The 26043-nt window shown below is 36.0% G+C and overlaps 1 protein-coding gene across 10 annotated transcripts in view; it reads right to left on the minus strand.

Moving 5' to 3' along the window:
• Window positions 1-26043, minus strand: part of DMXL1 (Dmx like 1) — an 86285-nt gene that overhangs the window by 17135 nt on the left and 43107 nt on the right. For 8 of the 10 annotated variants that reach the window (XR_011323107.1, XR_011323106.1, XM_069775802.1 and 5 more), the window contains 15 exons: window positions 24806-24975; window positions 23512-23609; window positions 22654-22819; window positions 21617-21866; window positions 18913-19991; window positions 18457-18648; window positions 17126-17202; window positions 16810-16937; window positions 14785-15033; window positions 14293-14406; window positions 5755-5918; window positions 4634-4773; window positions 4224-4309; window positions 2155-2356; window positions 712-829 (listed from right to left, as the gene is read on the minus strand). Coding sequence is in view for 8 of the 10 variants with exons in the window: in XM_069775802.1 (XP_069631903.1) it covers window positions 712-829; window positions 2155-2356; window positions 4224-4309; window positions 4634-4773; window positions 5755-5918; window positions 14293-14406; window positions 14785-15033; window positions 16810-16937; window positions 17126-17202; window positions 18457-18648; window positions 18913-19991; window positions 21617-21866; window positions 22654-22819; window positions 23512-23609; window positions 24806-24975 (3233 nt within the window). In the remaining 2 variants the exon portion in view is untranslated. The remainder of the gene's footprint in view (window positions 1-711; window positions 830-2154; window positions 2357-4223; window positions 4310-4633; window positions 4774-5754; window positions 5919-14292; window positions 14407-14784; window positions 15034-16809; window positions 16938-17125; window positions 17203-18456; window positions 18649-18912; window positions 19992-21616; window positions 21867-22653; window positions 22820-23511; window positions 23610-24805; window positions 24976-26043) is intronic. The other 2 variants (XM_069775806.1, XM_069775804.1) reach the window with 1 other exon arrangement.

A 26043-nucleotide genomic window follows, 5' to 3' on the forward strand; every position in this document is an offset into this window, starting at 1 on the left:
CTCTTTGCTGCCATGGCTTTAATAGTCATGAATACTCTTTTCCTGCATGTTTAATTTGTTTAGATCTGCCTCCTTCTCCTATGTTTCTGCTACTCCATAGTTTTTCTATACTACAAGTGACTTTTTCAAATTATTGGGAGTAGGGTGAGACAGAAAAGGAGCAACTAAAGAGGGAGAAAACGTGCAAAACTCCACTACAGAACCACAACTTCAAAAAATTTAACTGAATCTGCAACCTGGAATCCAGCTAGACACTGGGACAAGTTATCAAGGACAGAAATATTAACTGTTGTATGACCATTTTTCGTATTAAAGTTTGATCATAAACATGATCAAAACCAGTGGATAAACCTAGGATGACTACAGTAGGGACAAACACAAAGTTTTAGAAGTTTGGCTGATTAGGTTATGTTTTTAATCTTTGAAATTATGAAGTTTGTCATTCTTTTGAGGTGGCTTTTATACTGATCTTAACAAAGAGGCTGACTGTAGCTAAATGCTGTTAGTTGTCAGTCTACAGTCAAAGACTGATTTTTGTTTTCAATGAAACAATGGACAAAGATTTTTAATATGAAATACTGTAGATTTAGAGTCATAGCCAAGTATATTATCCACTCATGCTCTAGAAAGTAAACAAGCCAGCCAAATAACTTAAGTAAAAGCTCATAGATTGACCTGCAATATTTTATGCATTTTGTATACCATACCAACCTCATTTATGCATCGCTTCTTTGCAAAAATATTTCTGATAAAGGTTTCCTGGACTTCTTCCTGTTTAACCAAGTACTGCCACAGCCTCTTCACAGACAGCGCAACATGACTGTTAGATCTACAGAACAAAGTTGAAATGAATATTTACATCATGCTCATACTTACAAAAGACTGCAATATCTTATATTCTAATCAAACAATAGTCAGGAGAAATGCTGAACCAAAAACTACAGCTCTGTGAACACTGCACAAGACCTATTCAGAAGCATTCTAGTACAATCTTCCTGATAAACCTATGTGTGAGAGAAGATACAAAAGGAAGAAGGAAAAGAGCATGTAGCATTTTCACCTCCTATCTTCGGACAGTGAGGAAAAATCTCTTTAAAGAGATCACAGAACAATAAGGTCAGCATACGATTATTTATTAGTTCACCTCATTCTTTACAACATGAATCATTTCTGTTTATTGCTAGTGAGTGCTTCTATCACATGGACAATGAATGACTAACACTTCCTGCTATGAACACTTCATCAGCTGTGTAAAATCTCTGAAACTACCATGACTTTTCAGTAACAAAATCAGGACTGTAGAATCAGATCAGACTTCAAATGTTTATGCTCATCCCTAGAAACTGTATGCTCAAACAAAACTTGTAAATACAAATATAGCTGCTTATGGCAGGCCAAAAACCATCAAACCCTGAATTGCTTTAAATCATAATTTAAAAATAATGCCAGGCAGCAGATATATGTTAAGATGTTCCTTTTTAATCAACTCAAGTTACTAAAACTAAATATGACAACTGTGACGTATTTTACAAAAGGCAGACTTTCTGTTGATTCTGCCACCACAGGTGATAATAAGATTAAAAAGGCAGAAATCTGTTTAAGAAGTGACAATTTAAGAAACTGAACACACTTTTCTGGCTAAACATGCAATTATGTGGAGTCACAACTATGCAAATATTAAAAATAGTATATATTTCTTCTCTGATTTTAGGAAAAAATACTGATAAGAATGTAATTATATTCCCTCCAAAGGTGGGGCAATTATTTAATTCATTGTCACTCATCCTTAATTATCTCTCAGGGCAAATTCATTGTTCTTTATTATCAGCCATAGTGTTTCCACAGAGACACTCAAAAACAGTACGTTAAGCTTCAATAAAAGAACTTTAAAAATGTTGAAACTTTTGATTGTTTTTCCTGATCTTGCTTTGGACCAGAGATGCACGAGTTCTGATGTGTACCCGTTCCTGATCTTGCTTTGGACCAGAGATGCACGAGTTCTGATGTGTACCCACAATTTCACAATGCATTAGAGGAAATCCAGCAACTGGCATTATATAGTTATTGAATTATGGTCTACCACATGCACTAACAACATAATGCTTGATGTATATTAAAGATATTATAGTCAGTGTTTATAGAAATTAGACTCACCTGAATGGAGTGTTTGTAGGCTCAAGTAAAGTTTTATGGCGAAGCAACGCAGGACCAGCAGCTAGAGCATCTTCAGAAGCATGAACTGAAATATAATATTGAGGTGGACCCCCATATAGCTCAAGACGTCTGAGAAGAACTTGTTCCCAGCGCTGTAGTGTTTTCAAAACTGCATGGCATATTGGGGAGCTAACTGGAAGCTCTAGAAAGACAAGTAAACAATAATAAACTTTCCTTCTCCATTATAACCTTGGCAAAGATAATCCCACTGCTAGAAAGCTGAAGTATATTTCAAATAACTCCAAAAGTAAGCTTTATTCAAACCTCATCTTCATATTTGCAAGTATAAAAAGATGAACTGCTTTGTACTATCATTGCTAAATACAGGAACAGACTTCTCCAATGCTGATGGAAATGAAATATCATGGAAGAGATCCTCCTGGAAGCTATGTCAATGCATATGAATGACGGGCAGGTGATGAGAGAAAACCAGCATGGCTTCACAAAGGGTGAATCGTGCCCAACTAATCTGCTGGCATTCTGTGATGGACTGGCTGCACTCGTGGGCAAGGGAAGAGCAACTGATATCCTCTACTTTTGACTTCTCTAAGGCCTTTGACAAGGTCTCACACAACATCCTTACCTCTGAATTGGAGCAATATGGATTTGATGGGTGGACTATTTGATGGATAAGTAATTGGCTGAATGAGTGCCTCAAAAATGAGTTACAGTCAATGGTTCAATGTCCAAATGGAGATCAGTAACTAGTGGTGTCCCTCAGGGTTGAGTATTGGGATCAGCACTGTTCAACATCTTTGACAAGGACATAGACAGTGGTAGTGAGTGCACCCTCAGCAAGTTTGCAGATAACACCAAGCTGAGCAGTGCAGTTGATTTGCTAGAGGGAAGCGATGCCTTCCAGGGGGACCTTGACAACCTTGGGGAGTGGGCACATGTGAACCTCATGAAGTTCAACATGGACAAGTGCAAGGTCCTGCACCTAGATCAGGGCAATCACCAGTATCAATACAGACTGAGTGACAAATGGAGCGAGAGCATCCCTGCAGAGAAGGACTTGCAGATACCGGTGGATGAAAAATTGGACATGAGCTGGCAATGTGCAGTTGCAGCCCAGAAAGCCAACCGTATCCTGGGCTACATCAAAAGAAGGGTGGCCAGTAAGGGTGAGGAAGGTGATTTGCACCCTCTAATTTATTCTCATGAGACCCCACCTGGAGTACTGCATCCAGCTCTGGGGCTCCCAGTACAACACAGACATGGACCTGTCTGAGCAGGTCCAGAGGAGGACCACAAAAGTGATCAGAGGGGTGGAACACCTCTCCTATGGAAAAAAAGGCTGTGAGAGTTGGCGTTGTTCAGCCTGGAGAAGAGCTCCAGGGAGATCTTACCGCACCCTTTCAATACTTAAACAGGACTAACAAGAAAGATGGAGAAGGAATAGTGGTTATAAACTAAAAAAGACAGTAGATTTAGATTAGATATAAGGAAGAAATTTTTTATGATGAGGATGGTGAGACACTGGAACAGGTTGCCAGAGAAGCTGTAGATGCCCCATCCCTGGAAAGATTCAATGTCAGGTTGGATGGGATTTTGAGCAACACAATCTGGCGGACGGTGTCCCTGCCCATGACAGGGGGCTTGGACTAGATCATCTTTAAAGGTCCCTTCCAACATAAACCATTCCACGATTCTATGAAACAAGGAGTAGGAATGATTTAACTTGAATTACAGAAAACTACAGGGTTTCCACCAAGAAATAAATATTGTAAACATTCTTGTATGACTAAGAGGCTAAGAAAAAAACTAAGTATGCAGAGACTTCTGCTAACTACTAAGCATTCCTTCTCACCTACTCATCTTACCCACCCACCATGTTATTTCATAAATGTACCTGCATGATGAACAGTATCAGAACAATTATTCCTAGATCATGGAACAATTAAGAACTTTTGAACTGAAAATAAAGCTACAACATATATATTATTTAACAAATTACTGATTTTAAATGTGGCTAATAAGTATGAAAAGACAGCTCTGCTGCTTATTACCTGAAAGATCATGTCCAGCCAAAGGGTAGAAAATCTTCAAATTGTGAAGTACCAGCTGAACCATTGCCAATCTCATGAGTGACCAACTAACAAGAAAGCACAAGTCGTTTACTATCAAGAAAATAAATTTCTCACTTATTCACAATTAGGATTTAGAGCTTTAAATCACCATTATAAACTGCTAAAAACTACAAATAGTATTTTAGAATATTATAGATACTTTGAATTCAAGAGTGACTATACCATGTATTAATAAAATGAGTAAAATAATCATTGTGAAAAATTAACTACTAAGTCTAGATAACACACTGCCATGAAATATCAATTAACTGGTATATTATCTCAAAAGTAAAAGGCCAGAAATGCAAGCCTAGCCATTGCAGAACATCTTGTATTCAGAAGTTACTTACCTGTATGAATTTGAATTAGAATGCTCTTGATTATGTGAATTTGATGCAAACACACCTCCATCAATGTCTTCATCATCTTCACCACTTTCCTGACTCTCTTCTGAATCATATTCCACTCTACTTTGTGATGGAAGAAAAGGCTAAAAATTTAAACAATGTTCCTTGAATATCTTCTAGCCAATATCTAGTTTTAACTTATCTTTCAAGTAATACAACAGTATAATATTTAATGCTTTTCATAAAAAAGCAGGTATATCATCTTACTCGATCTACTAACATTTGGAGTTTGTACATCAAAAGGGTAACTGTCTGTGAGCACTGCATACTTTAACAGCTTAACTATTTTTTACATTACTCAAAATTCTAATGCCGAAAATGAAAATACTAACAGTTTTCCAATTCTTATTTTGCTTTACTTTCACATCATATATATCAAACCACACACAGGACACACAAGCTTGTTGTTTGTCAGAAAGAAGCCAAAACCACCAGTGTATTTTCTCCCTAATTCTTCCAAGGGCTCAGAGGACTAAAGAACAAGAAAATCCTATCTCTTGTCTACAGAGTTCAATATTTATAAGTAGTCCACCATCAGTGCCCCGCTGTGTTATTCAGTCTTTGCCATTACTTTTTTGTCCTTGCTGATATGGCTAATATTTGATATAGAAATGTGCCATACAACTCCATACCATTATGTAACTTTCTACAAAGAAAGATCTGCCACAGCAGACTTGACAGAAAGCAACATAATTTGATTTCTAGTAAGTACACACATTTATGTCACCCATTTGAAATAGATGATAAAAAGCTTCCCACACTTCCTTGTTCATCTAAACAGCTGATGCATAATTACCCATATATTTGTACTCTGCAACTGTAAAAAGCACTATGTTTTGTTCATACCATTATCTGAAAACAAATTAATTTCACAATAACAGGTTTTAAGAAGTGTTCAAAAATACTTATAGGCAGCGTTTTAGAAAAAGCTAAACACGAGTAATAAAGCCAGGCAGCTTCTATCACACACCTAAATCAATACCTAGAATAAAGACTTAGAAGAAAAAAATTACCATTCCAGAATTGATAGAAGATATTTAACTGTCATAATAGCAAAAAATTACCTTTGCAATGAAATAATCCCAGATGCTAAGCTCAGGAGGAATAAATCTTTCTTTGTAAGAGGGAGATTCTTGATCTACCAATGGCAATGCAGGCAACTGAGAACTCTCTTTTGGACAGGTTTTTGATGAAAGGCTGTAATGTTTTTGGTGTTTCTCTCCATCATCTACAGGGGAAGGAAATAGAGTATATTGCTTTAAATTGTCCACTCCACCTCCCTACTGCTTTTTATAAAGGGCTTTATAATACAAAGTAAAAATATTTCTCTTTACAAGTTTTCAGAATTTTATCTTAATATTTCTATAGAAAATAAGCACACAGAATGTCAATCCTCAAATATACAAAACTAATACATAACTAGAACTCCAGAAGGGGAAAACTCCCAGCACAAATAATATAGAACAGTAAGGTACACGCGTAACTGCATTAGCAGCTTTCCTCCTACAAAGATGACAAATATTGTTGCTCAAGCAAGAACACTGCAAAACCAAATTACTTTAATAAGCACTACTGAGCACTGATTACCCTTGAGTTTTAAGACAAGCCAAGAGCCTTGGCTTTCAGAATACATAGTGCCAATACCTAGGCTTGCCATTCCTATTCCAAGTTTTAACTCCGTGTGTCCTTCCAGGAGAGGTCTGTACTTTTTTCTAAACAGTATAATTCTGATCAATCCGTATGTCCTGACAATATATTTCTCCAGCAAATATAAAATATCCCATTTTAACTAATACAATCCAATATATACCTCAAACAGGAAAGGACCAATTATTTGTAATAATACCATAACTTGAGGGGTCCCCTCACTTCCCCAACATTGACTTTTTTCAGAATAAGAAGTGTCTATGAGAGATGTATTTGAATTATATTCTTGATGGTTACAGTACTGAAGGAAACAGCTCATCCAAGCTATCAGAAATATCTTAATGCATTGATATCACAAATGAATGAACAAGCAAGCCTCATTTCAGATCCCTTATTTTCTTATTAATTGAGAAGTATCAACTTCACAAATATGGAAAAAGTAATGGCTTACTTAGAGGCTCACATAACCATCTGATACCCTGAAATCATTCTGGTTCTTAGTAGGTGAATTGTATTGCAATATAGCCTTTCCATTATTAGAGAAGGAATGATATTAATTGTCATTGTCCCTGAACAGTAAGTTAGTGTTCTGGCTCTCCAGAACACTTCTGAAGTAGAAGGGACGAGGGAGAAACAGAATCATATTTGGAATTTGATACATGGTGGCCTTCATTCATCTTCCATCACAGACAAAATGGACTTGGATCCATTTCCTACTTGATTGTAAAATTTTTTTTTTATTTTCAAGTAGATACATGTAATGCATGGAGATTAGTTTTTCTAGTGAAACAATTGAATGGGTTCAAGACTTAGGTAAAACAAAAAAAGCTAAAACATTAAGATAAAAACAGCTGATTTTTTGAACTGCCTTTTGAAGTCTCAAAAAATCTCAACACCTATTTAACCAAGTACTGAATATTTACTTTTTTCTTAAGCATTTAAAAATCTCCCTTTTCCAGTTAAGGTTTGAAAACTATGCCATCACCCAAAGGAATCACAGAACACACTTAAGTTTAAGTGCAAGAAAAAGCAGTTGGGGAAGAAGAGTACAGAAAAACTTTTTGGTTGTTTCTTGTTTAATTAAGTGGGTTTTGTGTTTTGCACAGAGCAATAATAAAACCAGGCAGTTAATCATAAAAGATCTCACCTAAACACCTCTTAAGTAAAGGGGAATTGTAAAGTAAATGGGTTACAGATAATTTGAGTCTTTGGCTGATGTAAAAGCAGTAATAAATAGGCTTGCAAGTAATAAATAGGCTCCAAGAAAGCAAATCTGCAGGCTGAAAGAGGTGACCTGGAGATTAGATATCCCTATCACTGAGTTCAAGCATCAACATGTTGGGCCACTGGTTGCAAGGATGACTTAATGTGAACATTACAAATGCAAATGGGTGCTTTATTGTTTCAATCTTCCTTACTCCCTTCTTCTAACAAGGGCCCACAAAACTAACTTCCACTGAAGCTTCTGAAATCACCATCTCCCGTTAATAATGCTGGGGATGGCACAAAAAGAGCCAGCACCCCTGTGTATGCCTGGAGTGAACTGCTACGAAAAAGTATTTCCTACACCCTTATTTTTTTGGTTTACTTGTTTTATCCATAGGAAACTTTTGAATCTTGATAGATGCTTGAAAGACTATTTCCTTCAAAACTCTTATGGGTACTCCAATCACTTGAAAACAGAAGGTCTAACACTCTGGACGAAAAAAAACCAGCACTCATTTAAGAACAGTTATTTTCCACATATAAGACTTACATGCTCATAACACAAACTTAGCCAACCGTAAACCCTGAGAGAGGTAAGATGCAAGTTGATTTTTTTTTAAAAAACCTTTTGGGTTTTATATACCTCACAACTATGATCCCGTCTCCCCCCCCCCCCCCCCGCCCATGGGTAAATTCTCTGTATTCACAGTGGCTGATGGAACTTTTTTCATAATTTCTGGTCATTTTTGGACCAGAAAAAAAATTGTTTTTCCAAGGATTTTCAAAAACATTTCTGACCACGTATGAAGACGACCATTACTACTACAAGCAGGTAAACTAAAAAATAATTTATATATAGAATCTAATAAAAGCTGAAGACAACATCTCATCTTTCATCTTGAAACTGGGATATTTTAACAGTCTGTGTTGCACTATTGGACTGTATCATAACTACTTTCTTTCCTGTTAGGGTTATTATTTGAAATCCACTTACCTGTACTAAAGTTGCAAATAATAGCTGCAGTACAATGCATTTTCATTTAATTACTTAAAGCTCATCAGCTAAGAAGAGCATGCACATGCATAACTGTATGAATTTTTAGCAATTGCTTAAAAAAAATAGAAATTCACTAGGCATGAAATACAGAGCAAGTGTTGCATAATACAGAAATAAGCAAGTATATGCTTGCAGCTTGTTTTTCTAAGCAGAATTCAAAAAGCAAATATTTTTTTTCCATTCTGCTGTATCATTCTTTGTATTTTTAAGAATACTGAAGGCTAGCCATTACAAAAAAAATATCAATATTTAAGGCAAATTAAAGTACAACCATCTAAGTGGTTTGAAATACATGCTACTAATGCCAATTTCTTTTTTTTTTTTTCATTCTAAAATCTTTAAATAAATTAATAAATTCATTAAAAATCCAACTTTGTCATTTGGAATTTCAAATCAGCAATTATATTCACTTTCAGATTTCTCATTTATTTCTAGTTAAAACTCCTTTACATGTTTTTTGCATTCAAAACTTTTATAAGTCAAATGGGAGCAAAGATAAGACAAATATAAAATTTAAGTTATTTTCCAAGAATATTGCAATATTTCAGACAAGGAAAATGCTTCTATTTCTCCCAAGATCCGACACATGCAATGATATTTCAAAGACCTGTTGCCCACATCACCTCTCTTTCACCTTCCCAGGAAGAGCTAAAAGGTAGATCTCTTTCAATTTCCCCCAAAAACTAAAATGCATGTCAGAGTTACTGTTTTTTATTGAAGACAGTGTGCAGGCATGAAGCATCAACACCCCAACATCCTACGAAAGGTGCAAGTCTTCATTAAGCAAGATAAAATTATAAAAACCTCCTCTTACAAAAGCATCACCCTTGAGTGCAAGGCATCAACAAATATCAGTACTGCTGAAGCCCAGAACAGAGTGGAATAACAGAGACATGACAAAGAAATAGTGATTTTGAATCACACCTCGAATTGTTTTAGTAAGTTTAAAGCCCTGCACAGATTTCTGTAATTCTTTGGGAAGTTATGAAAGCCAACTAGAACAGTAGCTTGGTGAAAGTCTACAGTGCTGGACATTTCAACTTCAAACTGAAGAAGTATTTGCATTTTGCAAGGTTACAAATCCTGAAGTTTTCAGCATGATATTGTGCTTACTCACGGGTCATGGCTCATGTGGCCAAGGTGATGAATTTAATGAATTAGCACTCAACAGTAGCAACTGCAATTAAGTCCCATAAGCTGCAGTTTGATTACCGTATGTACACAAGACTATGAATTCTTTGTTGTATTTATGCACCATTTAATGAGTAGTGATTCACTGAAAAGCTCAAGGCAAGTATATATTAAACTTCCAGATGCTTCTGAAGACATTATACACCTTGTAGGCATTTCAATAAGCAGTGAATGGAAACCTCTCAAATTATATAAGCGCAACTAAATACTTGGTGGCATACACAAACTTTGTTGTCATTTCCTGTTCTGACCATCTAAGGCTTCTTCTACTGAGCCAAAATAACTCCATCATTCACAGTGCAAACACTTCAAGTCAAACTTCTAATCTGTTTTAATGGGTGACTTAACCAAGAATAAGACAGTAAGAGTGAGAAGACAAAGTCTTTAATATAGAATAGAAAGGCCACACAAGTAATGAAGTACTCAGTACTCTAAAGTACTGTAAGAAACCAAGCCGAATATTGCAGTCTCTAATTCTGAGCTGGAATTCAAGGCAATTATTCTCACATTGATGTCAGTTTCCACTACTAACAGTACCACAGGGAATTCTGCATTAAAAAGGAGCAGTTTGGCATGGCTGTTGTAGATCCTTACACAAGCTGAAAGGCTTTAAAACTTGAGGAATCTGTATCCTTTCATCCATTCTGAGATTAAGCTATTCGTGGAGATATCTAAATATGAAGACTTTTCACTGTTGTTTCAGATTACTGGTGAAACTGAGTAGCAGAAAGCTTCTAAGGCAGAGGCACTACTAATGCAAGTTCTGTTTTTGTTGTTCTGTTTTTGTTGTTCTGTTTTTGTTGTTCTGTTTTAGGTTTCATCCAGAATCTATCTCACAGTAGGTACAGCAAGCAGATAAGTGCAAGAGTTCTAAGGGTTTGTTTTTTCTTTACAATTGCCTAAGCAAAACTTGGCCAACCACCAAATTCATCTTCTGCTTAGATGCTCTGTTACTCTAAATCAAACATTTATAAAATCTGTAATTGCAGTATGCTTTCTAGGAGGTCATGAATAACTCTTTGTGGAGAGCAAGTGAAAACTACAAATTAATTCAGAGGATCTAACAAGAGAAATACATGCATAAGACTGACAGCAGGACTGCACATCCTATGGATAAGTTTTATGTGCACATCCTCACTATCAAAGCATTTGTTTCTCAAAACCCCTGGCATGTTAAGCAAAACTCATCACAGTAAGAGCTGACAGTTTATCATTTCCCCCTAGCAAAGTACTCTGAAATAACCTTTGTGTTAAAACTTTAATTGCTCAGAAAGGTAGGAAAGTCAGCAGAGAAAAACAACTCATCTTTATAGTCAAGTATTATCAGATTTCTGATCTTCTGCATCTGAAACCCAAAATGACAACTTTAAGTCTATGAAGTATACTTGTAAAATACTCAAGCTTAGGAAGTAGTTTTGCATTTAATTTACTCTTGTAGCATGGAAAAATTGAATATATGAAATGAAATTATGGATTTCTAACTGTTAAAGCAAAATTCAAACCTTTAAGAACCCTCTGGATTATAGAGAACCTACCATCTCTGTATAGACTTGAGTTGCAAAACAGTTTTCTGAGGCAGTTTAGAAGAGAACCTATATGGTAAATATTCTGAAAGATCTACTATAATCAACAATAGGGTTATTTTTCAGATGATAATTGCCTCTTTGAAAACAAAACATACCCACAATTTTAAGACATAATGTAAATTCTCAAATGCTAACCTCATTTATCAAATCATTTGCTGTAACTGCAAAAACAAGAAACATGGCTGGAAAGTATAACATGTCAGGCAGCTCTAAAAAAGCATTCAAACTCCTATGCTTTGTCTGATCTTTACTGTGAAAGAGGCAATAAAACAATAGTTTTTCATACAAACTAATTCCTAACAGAGGCCAGGATTTTACAAGACTACCAGGAAGTATTTTTTGGTTCCTATTTTTAGTTTGTGTCTAAAAAAAAAATAATCATATTTATTTAAGAGAAATTTTATATCCAAAAATATTATATGCTCAAGTCAACTAAAGCAAAGAGCAGAAAGGGAAATCATATAACTTCATTGGCCAGCACTGCACATAGTACTATAATCTCTTAAAATAAGTTTGAAACTTGGAGGTCAACATCCACATACAAAGTGCTAAAGGATTGGAAGGACAAGGAGAGAAGACATGCAGGACATATAGTGTTACTATATTAGAATTTTTAGTGTTAAGAATTTTTGGCTTTTGATCTCTATTAGGGAGTGAAAACATTCACAAGAGTCTAAAAATAAACTTAGGAGAAAAGACTATAAGTCATGCATAACAAAATGGGAAGTTATATAAATCTAAATCACGTTATGGAAGAATGTGCCATAGTTGACTGGAACAAGCATTTCAGTCACTTCCAAGTGTTCATTCCCAAGTGTCAGAAAAAAAAGTAAGAGATAACAGTAAAGGCACAAAAATATAGCTGATTTTAATCTGACTCCTCTGCCTCACTGGGGTTCTATTTTCTTTCCCTTTTTCCTTTTTTTTTTTTTTAATTTACAGTGTCAGAGAGAGATGTTTCTCCAAAATTCTTTTCCCCAAATTTGCTCTAGATATACATGCATTTAAAACAAATAATAGACCTACAGAATCCTAGAATTACATAGGTTGGAAGGGATCTGGTCCAATCCCTTGCTCAGAACAGGGCTGACCTAGGTGATGGCCTAGTTTGTTCAAGTTCAAGCAATCCCTCTAGACCCCTTTTCCAGGGTTTGATTATCCCTACATATTAGTACTTAAAAAGGTCCCTTCTGCCCCTAAATTTTCAGTTTCAGCTTCTTGATTCTTCCAGCCACAGTTTTATTAATTCTGTGATCAGACAGCCAGCATTCATTTTTAAGAAAAACATAGAGACAGGCATTTAGTATACATCTCAGAATACATTCCTAAGTAAAACCAATTATCTTATCACTTTAAAACAGTAGTAGTGTAGCCATGTAGCTGAGTTAATGCTAGGCTGTGGTGATACTGCTTAATTTAGGGTTAAACCATGATGCATTGTCCTTTAAGAAGGACCATTACTCAATAGTTTCCCTATGCAGGCCTGGTTACTTTGTATCCTAACTTATTAACAACTATGCCCTTAGAGGAGAACTAAAAAGGTGATAAAAAGGAAACATCCTGCTCCAGAAGGCCTGAAAGCTAGATGATTGCCAAAGCAGCATGAACTAGGGAAACATGGGAAGATCAGGAACACGGACTCAATTCAAGACTGAAAAGACTTGCCCTCCCACACCTGCAAGGAGCACACTTGCTAATTTACATAGCAAGCAAGGCTAATTAAAATATAACTAACCAATAGTACATGAGATGGTGACTACTAACCAATGAACATAAATTTAGGTGGGTTTTTACTAATCATGTAACAGAATAAATAAGTTGTAGTTCCTTGGTGTGGTGTGCTAACTTTGTGGAATTATCATCTAGCAAACAACTTTGCGCAAATATAAAATAAATAAATATCTCGGCTCTGCGTGTAAGATGGGCTTATTGCACACTGGGTATTGAACCCCGCTTGCGGGACAACAGTAGCAGCAGCAGCATTAAGACAGCTCAGTGTACAGTTACCAACACTTAGGAAACATAGAATTGCCAACAAAAGTCAGTTCTACCTTCCAACTATTCTGATATGGCAAATTTACCTAAACAAGATGATCATGAGGAATATTTATTCAATACCACAGAGAAAACGTCTGACAAAGTCTGTATTTAAACAGACTACGTTTTCAGTTTTCCTTAAATGCAAGTTAAGCCATGTAACACACATCTAATATCAAGAATTACAATATAATAATAAAAATTATATAATAATTAAAGTTATATATTTTATAGATATTTATTCAGATGTGATGTACAAAGTCACCGTAGTCTAAGTAAATTTATCTTTACAAAATCTTCCTTTTAAAAAGTTAGAAAATCTGTATGATTTTTGTTCTTGGTTTTATAGAAGTCCAACTAAATTACAAAGCACAAATCCGTACCAAAAAGAAAAGCATTACAGAATTCATTCTGGACCTCAGGATAATTTATAATCACCTGAATTTAAAACTTGAAGGTTGTTTACTTTCCTAAAGGGTTCTCAGACTATCAAAACTGAATATCAACAAGACACTTTTTCTTTGTAATGTCTAGAATGAACTCTTAGAAATCCACATGCATAATAATGCTTATATTCAAAAAGCAAAACAAGCAGCTCTCCAACAAAGATATGAAACACTTCTGATTCTTTCAAACCATGGTCAAAGTCATATTATATTTAATATTGATTTCAAATGAAGTGTAGTAAGAATACAATAGCACTGCCAATTTTCTTTTTTAGAAAGGCCCAATCCAACTGCTGCTTTAATTACAAAACTTTGCTTTAAATTTTGATGTCATGGCTTGCAAGCAGAAGTTTTTCTGTCTTTCTACATATGCAAAAAAATCACACATAGCAAACTGCATGTAGAGTCCTAGTACTAAATCTAGTATCTTGCCTGAAGATTTGGTAGGACTATGAGTACTGAAGGCAGTAAGGGATTTGGAAAACCCCACGCATTCCATGGAGAACACTACTACCTGATGTGGGCTAGGCATTGGGAAGTGCCTACCTGCCAAAGAGAGAAAACATACTGTATTTGTAAAATGGGAATATATTCCTGTTATGAGATAACTAGAAAGCTTTAAAATTAACATTAAAAACTAGGCTGTAATAGTACTAAAAATTTTCTCTTTAAGATGAACTTAACCCCCTCACATTACAGCAATTGTGCTACTTGGAAACCTTATTTCAATAACATTCATTTCTCTCTTCTACACAGTATCTATGCCAATAACTTTAGATCCTTGTTTTTCTTTGCAGATCTAAAAACACATTGAATTCGTACTGAACATGAGCTGTTTAAAGCAATCACACTGAAGCTTTCAGGAGTCACATCATTTTTGTAAAAAACCCGGAAGACAAATACAAATAAAACAATGGAACTAACCAGTTTTTGTCTTTAATTGCAGTTGTCCTCTGTTGGGCATATGAGCTCCTCCTCCAAAGACAGCAGACCACATTTTGTTGTTAAGTGGATGAGCCATAATTCTATACAGTTCATTGCTAGAATGTGTTGCTAGGCCATGGATGAACAGACTCAGATAGACTGCAGTTAGAATTTCACAAAGTAAAACGGTGAGACCTGGCTGGGCTTCTTCACCAGCAGAATTCAAGAGACGTATTAGAGCTGTTATACCTGTTTATAAGAAAGAAAAAAAAAAAAGAAAAAGTACATATGTGTGTGTGTGAACATACTCTGGATTATCATGGGTATTTTGACTGGCAGCCTACATTACTTGGTACCTTCTAGTGTAGAAAAATTCTAAATTTTAGAGGAAATGGAAAACTCCAGGAGAAAGTGGCATGCTATTTATTTTTAACAGTTTATTATAGCTTTTCAGCTTCATGTTTTGGACAAAAAGTTACAAAGAAACACAAAGAAACTTTTCAAGAATAAGGGTGGGCGAATCATAAAAAAGCACTCAAATTTTGGGATATATCTTAAATAAAAGAGTGGCAGCTTTAATTCAACTCCCTGGTAGTGAAACCCTACAATACAACATTTAGTTACATTACTAACATTAATCTTTCTTCACCCCATGTCTCAAGCTCTCCCTTTTCTGGCTCCTCAATTCTTTCAGCAAAGGGTTAGCTCTTTATTCTCGACTTTTAATCCAGTGCCTCACAGTATATTCCATACATAGCATTCAAATCTTGTACATAAAATAAAAATACTAATGTGGTCATTGACTTTCTCGTGGTGCTTGTTTCACCAGTTTACACTAAGTTGAAATGCTATGTTCTCACTTTACAGTGGTAAAACCAGCCAAAAATCACAGGCATCAACTTGAACTATGCATTGTCTGACAAGTGTTCTTTCACTGAAATATTAAATATCTTGTAGTGTTTTTATGCACCCACAAAAAGTTGTGGAATTTCAGATGTGGCTCCAACTGTGTCACTTTGCGCACATAAGCGAAAATACAAATAGCAGTGGCCAAAGAATTCTGCTTTGGGTCATACACACCCATTTGCACATAAAGCATGTAAAGCTATTAAAAAAAAAGATAAATCAGTTCAAGGTGATGTTACCTATAAGCACAACTGCTAATAATCCCTTGTCTCATTCATCAGAAATTTAAATCTCTAACTAATGAAATAAGGAGAAAACAGATGACAATCCAATTTCTCTCTAAAATCTGTAGGTTCAGTGACAAAATGTTTTGCGGAAAAGAAAAAACAGTATAGCACCAAACACAAAGACTGCTTAAGGTTCTCCAAAAGACTTAATGTGAGATTTTTTTATTGAAAAAACAAATCCCATAATATGAAAGCATATTTCTTGGTTACACTTACATTAGAGTTAGTCCCGTAAACTGAAGCTCACAGACATATACTACATAGCTTACACTCCCTCTAATGTGACCAGTGTAGCTTCATTAGCACAGATCCCAGCACAGAATTACCTGAAGTCCTACGTGGCTTTTAGAGCTACAGAAAACCATAATTCATTATAAACTTCTTATTGTCAGTAGTGTCAAGTTAGTTCAAAAGTTGCACATAAGTTACAATCAGAAATTCTGAGATGGAGCACAAACTAAGATAGCCTTTCAAGTCCTTTTCAAGAGTAAGGAAGTAGAATAACAGTGAGACTGATCTGTTGCCTGCAGGGGGAGCAAGTAGAGCACAGGACCACACTTCACCCTACTTCCTGTTTACTTGCCCTTTACTAGAGCCCCCACTAACATTTTTTAGCAAGAGAAAGCAATATAAATCAACTTAAGTTGAATAAACAGAATTACTAGCTTAGAGCCTTCGAAAAGCAAATAAAATTTTATTGTAAGAACTTATTTTTACCACACAGATGTTACAAATACTACTAGAAAGTCCAGAGCATAGCTACATGCTCTTACAGTGGATCCAGACAATTAAGTTTTCCTTAAGAGGAAAAAAACAAATCAACTCTAGATACCTGGCCACTGAGCAGGTGATGTATTGGGAGTCACTGTTTCTTCTAAGCTTGTTGTTCTTAGAGAATGGCGCTGAGTTAATAGCACTGTCTGATACACTGTTCCAGTGAACTGATTTGCTTGAAATGAGCTGTGAAACAGAAAAGTGGGATGTCGTATTTATAAAAAAAAAAAGTTATGTTTAAAACTATTCAAGTGATAGACCTTTCCAGATGTAGGCAGGTGTGAGCACTGCCTTCCATGCACTATCTATTAGACCATCACTACAGTGAGACAGTGCTGACCATTCTCTAAAAAGTACTTTTCATAGACCTTTACCTGTAGCTGTGGCCATCACAAAGACATTGGTAGATGCAAGCAGAGAGTGACGCTGCCAAGGTATGCATTACATATATCTGTAAGACAAAGTTTTATAGAACATATTACACTCAAGATTAACAGTGGTTAGTATCACAGTCTTTCATGCATACAGATCGGTAACAGTGGAACAAGCACTGAATATGGAAGATGTAAGCACTTATGGCAAAAATCACTTAGAAAGCCACCTTCTCTTCAGAATTCCTGTCAGATAAATCAATTCATTTTGCAATGAAAGGGATTGGGAAGCACTTGTTCACCCCACCAAGCCATAACCACAGATCAGCTCTAGCTGCAATGTTTTCAGTTAAGAAAGAGCAACATATTAAACCTCTATACAGCAGTTGTAAGTGATTATACCCTAAGAGTAGCAATATGCTGGCTCAGAATAAAAAAGCTTTGCTTCAGAATGAAAGTTATAATGCAGCTTAGTTTTTGATCAATTCTTGTGCAGCTCTCAGACACACACTTAGTATCACACTGATCACTATTTTTACCATAGCTGATACTTTTCTTAATGTATCACAAAACACACTTACAGAGCTAGAGAATCTGTTGATCAAAAACGTTCCGTTAAAAGAATGAGTTTATTATACTTATTTGTCTGTTCCCTCTGAAACAAAGCACAGACTAGGAACTGAGCAATCTCTTGAGCACTCTCTAGAAAACCCTAGTTAAGAGTAAACATGATTTGGGACCTAACACATACAGAACTTCAGGAAAGATTTAACCTAACACTTTAAGTTTGGTTTCCAATACAGTGTGAAATACAGAAGAAATCTTACAGAAACAACTTAAAAAACCAGACTATATTTTACTGTATGAACATACATACTGTTTCACAAGAAAGTCTGAGTTTACTGCACTTTGCTAACAATCAGTTTTTATACTTCGAAACTTAATTTTACTTAGGTCTAGGACTAAAATGCAGAGTTTATCATTAATATAACAGAAGTAATGATCATATTATCATAAAGAAAAATGTGACACTGATCCCGTAGTACAACATGTTTTCCATAACAGATGTCATCTTGGACAATACCCAGTCCTGAGAGAGGCCAATCTGCTTCAGCTTGTTGAACCAGATGCTCAGCAGCTCAACAATAAGTAATAATGAGTGGACATTATTTTAGCCCAAGATAAATACTACAGAAAATATTTGCTCCACAGTTTTATTACTTGTCACTGGTAGGCACACCAGAGAGTCTTCATGCTGTCAGAAAAAGATTCATGACCTCAGCCAACCGGACAATGACAACAACAAACCCGAACAACTATAAAAAAATACACACCTTGCTGTTCTGAGCATCTGGATGAGGTGGCGAATCCAGGTTTATTATGGTATGTAATATATCATGAGTTAAGTTACCAAGATGTAGCAACGGATTAGCCACCACTGTTTTGGCACTAGCTGTGCAAGCAAATAGAAGAGGTATGGAGCTTTGCTCTGGTAGAGGGCTGGATGGTATCTGTATTGACTGCTCCTAAAATCAAGCAAGAAACACACAAAGTGATAGTACAGCTTCCTAAAGAGAACACAAGAACTTTTGAAGGAGGAGAGGGGAATTCTAAACAATAAAAAACTCATAACCTACAGAAAACATAACATGTTAAAATCAGTGTTACATGATTATAAAAAAGGTGCATGCTATAGTAGGAAAACTTCAACAATAATAGGAAACACATTTAAAAAAAAATCTACAACAAACCTGAAGCAGAGAAGACACAAACTAAGCTCCCCCACATACCTGCTGAGATTCCTGCAACAGCAGAATTAATTCCATTCTGACAGATGCCAAACCTCCACCATGAGAGCCATGAAGTATACAGTAACTAAGGAACATTCTTAGGAGAGACTGGTATTTCAGAAGCCATTGACGTCTTCTCTGAAAGTCTTCTTTCTGTAGCATATTTTTTTGCTCATCAGCTAAGTCTTCAGTATTTTCATGTAACGTAGCTTCCTCTGGCATAACACAAATTCCTGACTGTATCTCTTCTACTTCAACGCTATAATCACAGGTCTTTTGAAGAGCTACCACTTCTCTTTCAAGCCACTGATAAAGCTGATACCTCAACTTCCCACCATCTACTTCATAACCAGTGGACAGCGTACGAAGCTCTACAGTAAGAATTTTCAGGCACGCTCTAAACTTCAGCTGTGCTGAAATTATATCTTCTGATGGACTTAGAATATCTTTGTCATCAACTATACTAAAAGATTCTGTGTAGCTAGAACTGGTTTCATATAATTTTTCACTTTTCTTCAAAGGTTTTAGCTCTTTCATTACCAGGGAAGACTCTTCACTGTCATCACTGTCTGACTGCAGTTTCAAGTGTTCATCTTGGAACGCCACACTTGGCTGGCTCCAGTCAAAGGAAAGAGTTGAACTTGAATGTTTTCCTGATGAGCAATCTGAAGATGAACCTAGACCATTCAATACTGGCTGTGACCAATCAACACTGGAAGATGGTTCTTTTGTTTCCAACTCTTTAACTGGAGAAGATGGTGAGAAATCTTTACTAGTATCCATTAAACTAGGGGATCTACAGAATGACTTTGACCTCTTGACAACTTTCGGCATCTTTGATAACACTTCTAAGGCCAACATAGGACAACCAGCTTTTAGATGAGCATATGCAGTGGTGAAAAACAGCCGTCTTTCGCCTAGGTTGATTTTGTCAGCTAATCCATTTTCTACTGTTAGGCAAATGTGTGTGGAAGATGTATCAGAAGAGCCAAAATGACGTCTCAACAAGAGAGGATGTGTTCTTAAGTAGTTATAGAAGTTAAATACTGCAGGGTTACAACTTGATAAGCCATCTCCATCTGAAAAGATATTGCATCATGAGGAAAATCTACCATTCTGTATGAAATAATCCATCTGAAAAGTTCTAAATTCATCAAAAGGCTATTAGGTCTTAATATTCATTCTATTGTTTACCTCATTGCACCCCCCTTATCACCTTCCTTTGCACCTTTATCATTTGAATATCTTTGGAGGGAGGACATTGCCAAACCTAATCACTACTAAAAAGAGAAGCTTGAGTGGGAGAGCAGGTAAGACCTTTAATTTAAAACAGCTGCCATTTCTTTTCCTTGCAGTCAGGCCAGTTCTACCGCAGTCAGACAGGACCACTTTCCTGCTCAGTTTAGACTTCTTAAGTCTCAATCACTAAATGACAATAAGATGTAACATCTTACTAAAGATTTTTACTTAAAGAAAAAAAGGCTTTTTTAAAACTTTGGAGTACTATTTTTTATTTTGTCTACCTCTTAACAAAAATGCAATTTATAATAAAACTAGGAATTCCATAACATTTATACATATTGGTATCAGTATTACATACAAATAAATGAAACATGTAGCAGTGCAACACCTACACATTTTATTTTCATGTCCAAAACCACGACACAAAAAACCATGAAAATATATGAGCATCAGCACAGGACAATTCACACAGCTTTCAAAGAGTCTAGGTTAGCTGAGATAGACCCTTACTGTTTTCTCCGTCAGGAGTTATGGCACGACTAGCTAAAGATAATAGGAAAACGTACATGAAAAAGCACCTTTTAAGTAAGAAAATAAAGCAAAACACCACAAACCACTGAACTGATAAAAGAAGAATTAGTAAAATTTAAAATTGATTTTACACCAGAGGACATGACCAAGATGCAAACAACTGAACACTATATCCTTCATTTGCTCAAAATTATCCCGAGGCGTGTAACTTCTACTGAAAGCAGTTTTCAAAATGAATTATGCAACTCTGGGGATTTGAGTCTTCATTTATCCTCATCAAGTTTCTCTCAGCAGCCGGGACTGAAACCAGCTAGCATGCTAACTACCAGGAACTTGAAACATTTACCTTCCTTGAGAACATTAGCTTAGGAAATAATACAACTGATTCTTATATCCTATAAAGCCAGCAAGCAAACAGGGAAAAGAATCCCTTTAGGAGACTTACATGCTATTTCAGGCATCATGTGGGCCTCCTTGTATCACATTAAATATCAAAATCTTTTCTATGGCAGTTTATCATTCTGGTCAACCATTCTTGCCAAGGACTAAAAGCTACAAAACACCATGTCTTCCAGACTTTCCTATGTAACTGTACAATCAGAAATTTCTTCCTAGGTTGTGATGGAGTCAAATTCAGTAATGAAGTTAATTTGTCTCCATCTTTAAGCTGCTGCTGGATAAACAGCTGCATCACTGCCAGGTTGTTCTCATTAACCTGATATTCACATACTTAAAGGTTAAATTAAGTATCCATTCATGGGATACAGGATAACACCACCACAGTCACCACATTTACTATAAAAACCACGCCTTGCTACAGCAAGCTATTTACTAGCAATGGTGAGCAACAGTACCTACACTTTAAGAAACTACTACTTAAATGAACAAGTAGCTAAAACCAACCTAACAGGCAGAATACTCATATTCTTACCTCCATCTTCAGCAGAATGTTTAATCAAAGTGTCAAGAGCCTTGCTATAATCATCCAAAATCCAGTAAGCCATACTTCGCAGAAAAGGGTCACAGTGCATGTTTCCTGAACTCTCTTTTGCAGCAAACACACTTCCCAAAATTCTCTTCTGTAGTACAGATTTGTAAGTACTAGAAACTTCAAACTCTGACTCATAAAGTCTTGATATTACAAGAGCCAATTGAATGTCATTCAGTTTTTCAAGGCAGACCTAATTGAAAAGAAATACATTCACAAGACCAAACATTATCATTTCTGCTCTGGTTAAAATTATCACAAGTCAGGAATTGACACAAATCTGTTCAGACTGAGATAAGTAGGTCTATCAATTCCATAAAAAATTAGCAGGAGCTACACAGAATAGCTGTGGCCAACTATTATATGCAAGATCTGATCTGCAATTTCTTCAGTTTAAGTCTGACATGACAATACATCTTTGAAATCAATTGGCTTCAATAAATCATTGTCAGTGTGCATGTGGCACCTCTTGAAGCTGGATGTTTTGGTTACGAAGCTTTACAGAACAAATCCTTCATTATCAAAGAGCTGAATTTCCTCCTTTTCAATTCAAACAGACCCAGAAAGTAATTTTTTTTTGTGAAGGGATTCTAGGAGCCAACCCTCATCACTGCCAGAAAGCCTTCATTTTCAGAAGAACTTCTAATGAAACACTATGTTGTCTTCAGACACAACAGGGCAGACAATCTGAAAGCAAATTAATGGTAGGCAGGCCTCAGTATTATTAGGGAGGAATGAACCATGGGACTTTTTAGTGTCACTCATATGAGAGATAAAAGAGAGAAACAAAATGTAAAGATCAAGGATTTGTATTTGTCATTAACTTGGGGGGGGTGGGGGAAGGCAGCAGGGAGGGAAAGCACAAACAAACCAGAATCTTCAGGGGTCATACAAATGCAAAATGCAACTCACATTCAATATATTTGTAAGTTGGGACAATGCAAGTCTTAGACATTAAAAAAAAGGCATTATTTTATTACCTCCACGGCATCTTTTAAGTGTCCTGCCAGCAAGAAAAATGCTGCAGAATGTTCAAAACGCTGTTTGCCAAGCAAAGAAAAAGCATTCTTTAATGCTGCTTTACGCCATCTGTCCTCAGTAAAGTTGTTGCCAAAAAACTGTGTCATTTTAGTATCTTTTTGAGACCTGCAGATTGAACATAATTGATAAAAATATTATATAGTTTACTAGGTGCCTTCTTCATTTCCTCGGATGCCAGTAGCATTTTACACAGATCTTTTCATTAGGGAATGCAGAGGCTTTCGTCACACTGGGAGCATAGTAGGCTTCATATTTAAAAACAACAAAAACTTTAGTAAGTAGAAAAATTACTGGTGTTTTCAGTTAACCTGATACAAATACAGAAAAGGTCGTTTTTCCCAGGTGAGCTCTTAAGAGCAAGTGACAATACAAACTACTTTTTTAAGTTTGCAATGTTATATTATGAAACACCAGTTTGAAACACAGACTTAATTCAGTCTTCTGAACTTAAGCTAAAATTTATGACAATAAGCACTCTTCTAAAAGACAGCCATGTCATTCCACACACTACACTGGTAGTCCTCAAAAGTAAATCAGAATTAAGCAGTGATTGAAATTACAGTAGATTTGAGAGTAAAACCTAGAGCATCTACATTCAGAAACAGCAACTAAATTACCTCAGTAAACGCAAGCAGCTTAAAAACTACCTATTCAATGTAGTGACTAATTTATAAATCATATCTCAGCTTTCAATGGTAATATTTGTGGTGCTTTTGGATTACCACCACGTTCAACTTTTTTCCCAAAATTATACCAGACAGTATAAAACTCCACATCAGAGCTTGCATGTCTCCTACCTGTATAATCCCCAGATCACAGCCTTCTTTTTCATTGCGAGGTAAAAAATGGCTGCATCAAGTGGATCATTGTTTCGCTGAAAGGCTGCTTTAGCTACCTGTGAAGACAGTTCAACAGCAAAAAAACCCCCCAAATTTAAATGACTCTTAAATGGGATTCTCGTTGCTTCTGGTATCCTATGCCCCATAGTGCTTGGAAGTTCTTTTAATATAGGTTGCCTCCTCCCACTATGAGTCTGATATAAGAAAGCATGAAGATACCACAGCTTCAACCCTGTGTTTTTGTTTGATGCCATTTAGCTAATGCTTTTCCAGTTCTAGAAGATTTTTAGCAGATCAAATGGAAATGCCTACATCTGAAATCAGTTCCTGAAATCATAACAAAATTAATTTATTAGTTGCTCTGGTAATCAAAGGACAGACGGAATCTTGAAGAACAGGCTGGGACCAGTCACAACAGGACAAGAGCTGTTTACAGGAGATTACTTTTGGAGGTTGGAAAGGAAAAAGGGGTAAGTGGCAGCAAGAATAGTCCAAGACCCATATAAGGTAACCTTAAATGCAGGCCCAGAATACTTGGAATTTTTATATGCAAGGCAGGTAAGTCTCCTAAAAAGTGATGATTAATTGCTTAAGATTGAAAAGTAAAAACAGAGACATGCATTTTACCACTTTGTGCTTTGTAGTCAAAGTATCTTGTGCATGTCATTTTCTAGCTCAACACACTTGGCTTTTCCAAGAGCTTAAAATAAGTGATAATTTGGTTAGGCTTATTGCCACATCTGTGGTGATTAAAATACATATTTAAAAAAACAAACCTCAAAACCACCCAAGCCAAAATAAAACAACAGAAGGTTTTATTATCATGGATATGTATCAATTGGCAAGACAGATGTACAATATCTTAGTTGACCCCATTTCTGATAGGTTTCTAAGGAGAACCTTCTTCCATAACTTGTTTCCTAATTTTGCTATAAAAAACACTATATGCTCAATCTATATCTTGAGCATCCACAATAAGCACTGTGCACTGCCACCTTCAAAATGGAGTATCTAAAATACCAAAATGTACTTTACACGAATTTGAAACCTGAAGTACTAAAAAATCCCCAAAGTTAAAAATACAAAAGTTCATACTCATACAGCAAACTGTATGTACAAAAAAACATAGCATGAAACATTCAGAAACACTGAACTTATCTAAGAATTTAAAGCTACATAAATAGAAACCAAACACCAGAGGACAGCTGTTAGAAAAAAGTTTCTTAATTTTGTTTCAGAATGCTATGTTTACCTTTTCTATGCATTTCCGCAGGCTATGGATATTTCGAACCCACCATCCTATACCCATAGCTCTGAGTTCTGACCATGATGGATCTCCTTTCTGCACTGCAGGGAGCATGCTCAGTAGTTCTTCTTCTGCTACTGAATGAAAAGCCCAGGCAAAATGACTAGTAGATAAGCCTGCATGATAAGCCATTAGAAGAGAAAAAAAAAAGAGAAAGAAAAAAGAGATTCACTAAGAAAATAATCTGGATTCTCAAGTCAAGGGGGTGGGAAAAGCAGAAGGGAAGAAGGTTGAATTGTTTATTTGGGATTTCTAAGCACATTACTGATGAGGCAACAGAAATTTAAGAACATTTGTAAGCAGTATATACCAAGTATTAAAGAAAGCTCATACAAATGAAAACATTTTTTCACCTGCAAACTCTTTATGTAAGTTTGCAAAGAACGGAGTTACTGACTGAAGCTCAAAATATACTTATAGCATATGGCATTAAGACTAGCCATGATACAAAGTGCAACACACCAATTAAACTTTACAAAGTTTTGAAAGGTAGGTTCACTATTTTCACTTGCATTAGAAAATGCGAAGTTTCAGATAGTCACAGTAGAAAACAGGTCTGAGGAGAGAGATACAAAAGAAAACTGGAAAGAAAATTCACATGAGGAAGATAGCAATTACTAAACAGCAGCATAGCTGGCTATGGATAATTGCAACTCTAGTTAGCGCCAGGAGATGCTTCTTTGCACAGAGGCACGCTCAACTGCATCTCTGCAGATGCGTTGGAGGCATTTTCTTACTCTCACCAATTTCTGAGCTCAGCGGAAGCAGAAGTATCTTAACTACAAGTATTCCATCAGAGTGCTAACTCAATGGTACTCTGTTGTGGCAGTCCTGGCAAATTCCAATCTCTGATGCATCTGAGGGGTGACAAGCCATGAGATTGGAAATACCATCAACTGTCATGATGACTAATGAAAGGGCAAAGCAGCAATCACAGCCAGTCCTTTAGATTTGATTAGGCCTAACCAAACCTATCTCATTCTGTCATCTGCAGTATCAGACTGGAACTACTTAAAACTATTCCAAAGAAAACTATTTGAAATAGTTCATTGTATAATCACAGTAAGCATATTAAAAAACATTTCAAGTCTGAGTAGACTGTAAGATATTTTTTTCCAAGTATGTACTAAAAAACCTAAATATGTACTCTATTTTCTACTGAATTATTTCTGCAGAAGGTTATT

The sequence above is a fragment of the Haliaeetus albicilla genome, chromosome Z (genome assembly GCF_947461875.1).
Source record: "Haliaeetus albicilla chromosome Z, bHalAlb1.1, whole genome shotgun sequence".
NCBI lineage: Eukaryota > Metazoa > Chordata > Aves > Accipitriformes > Accipitridae > Haliaeetus > Haliaeetus albicilla.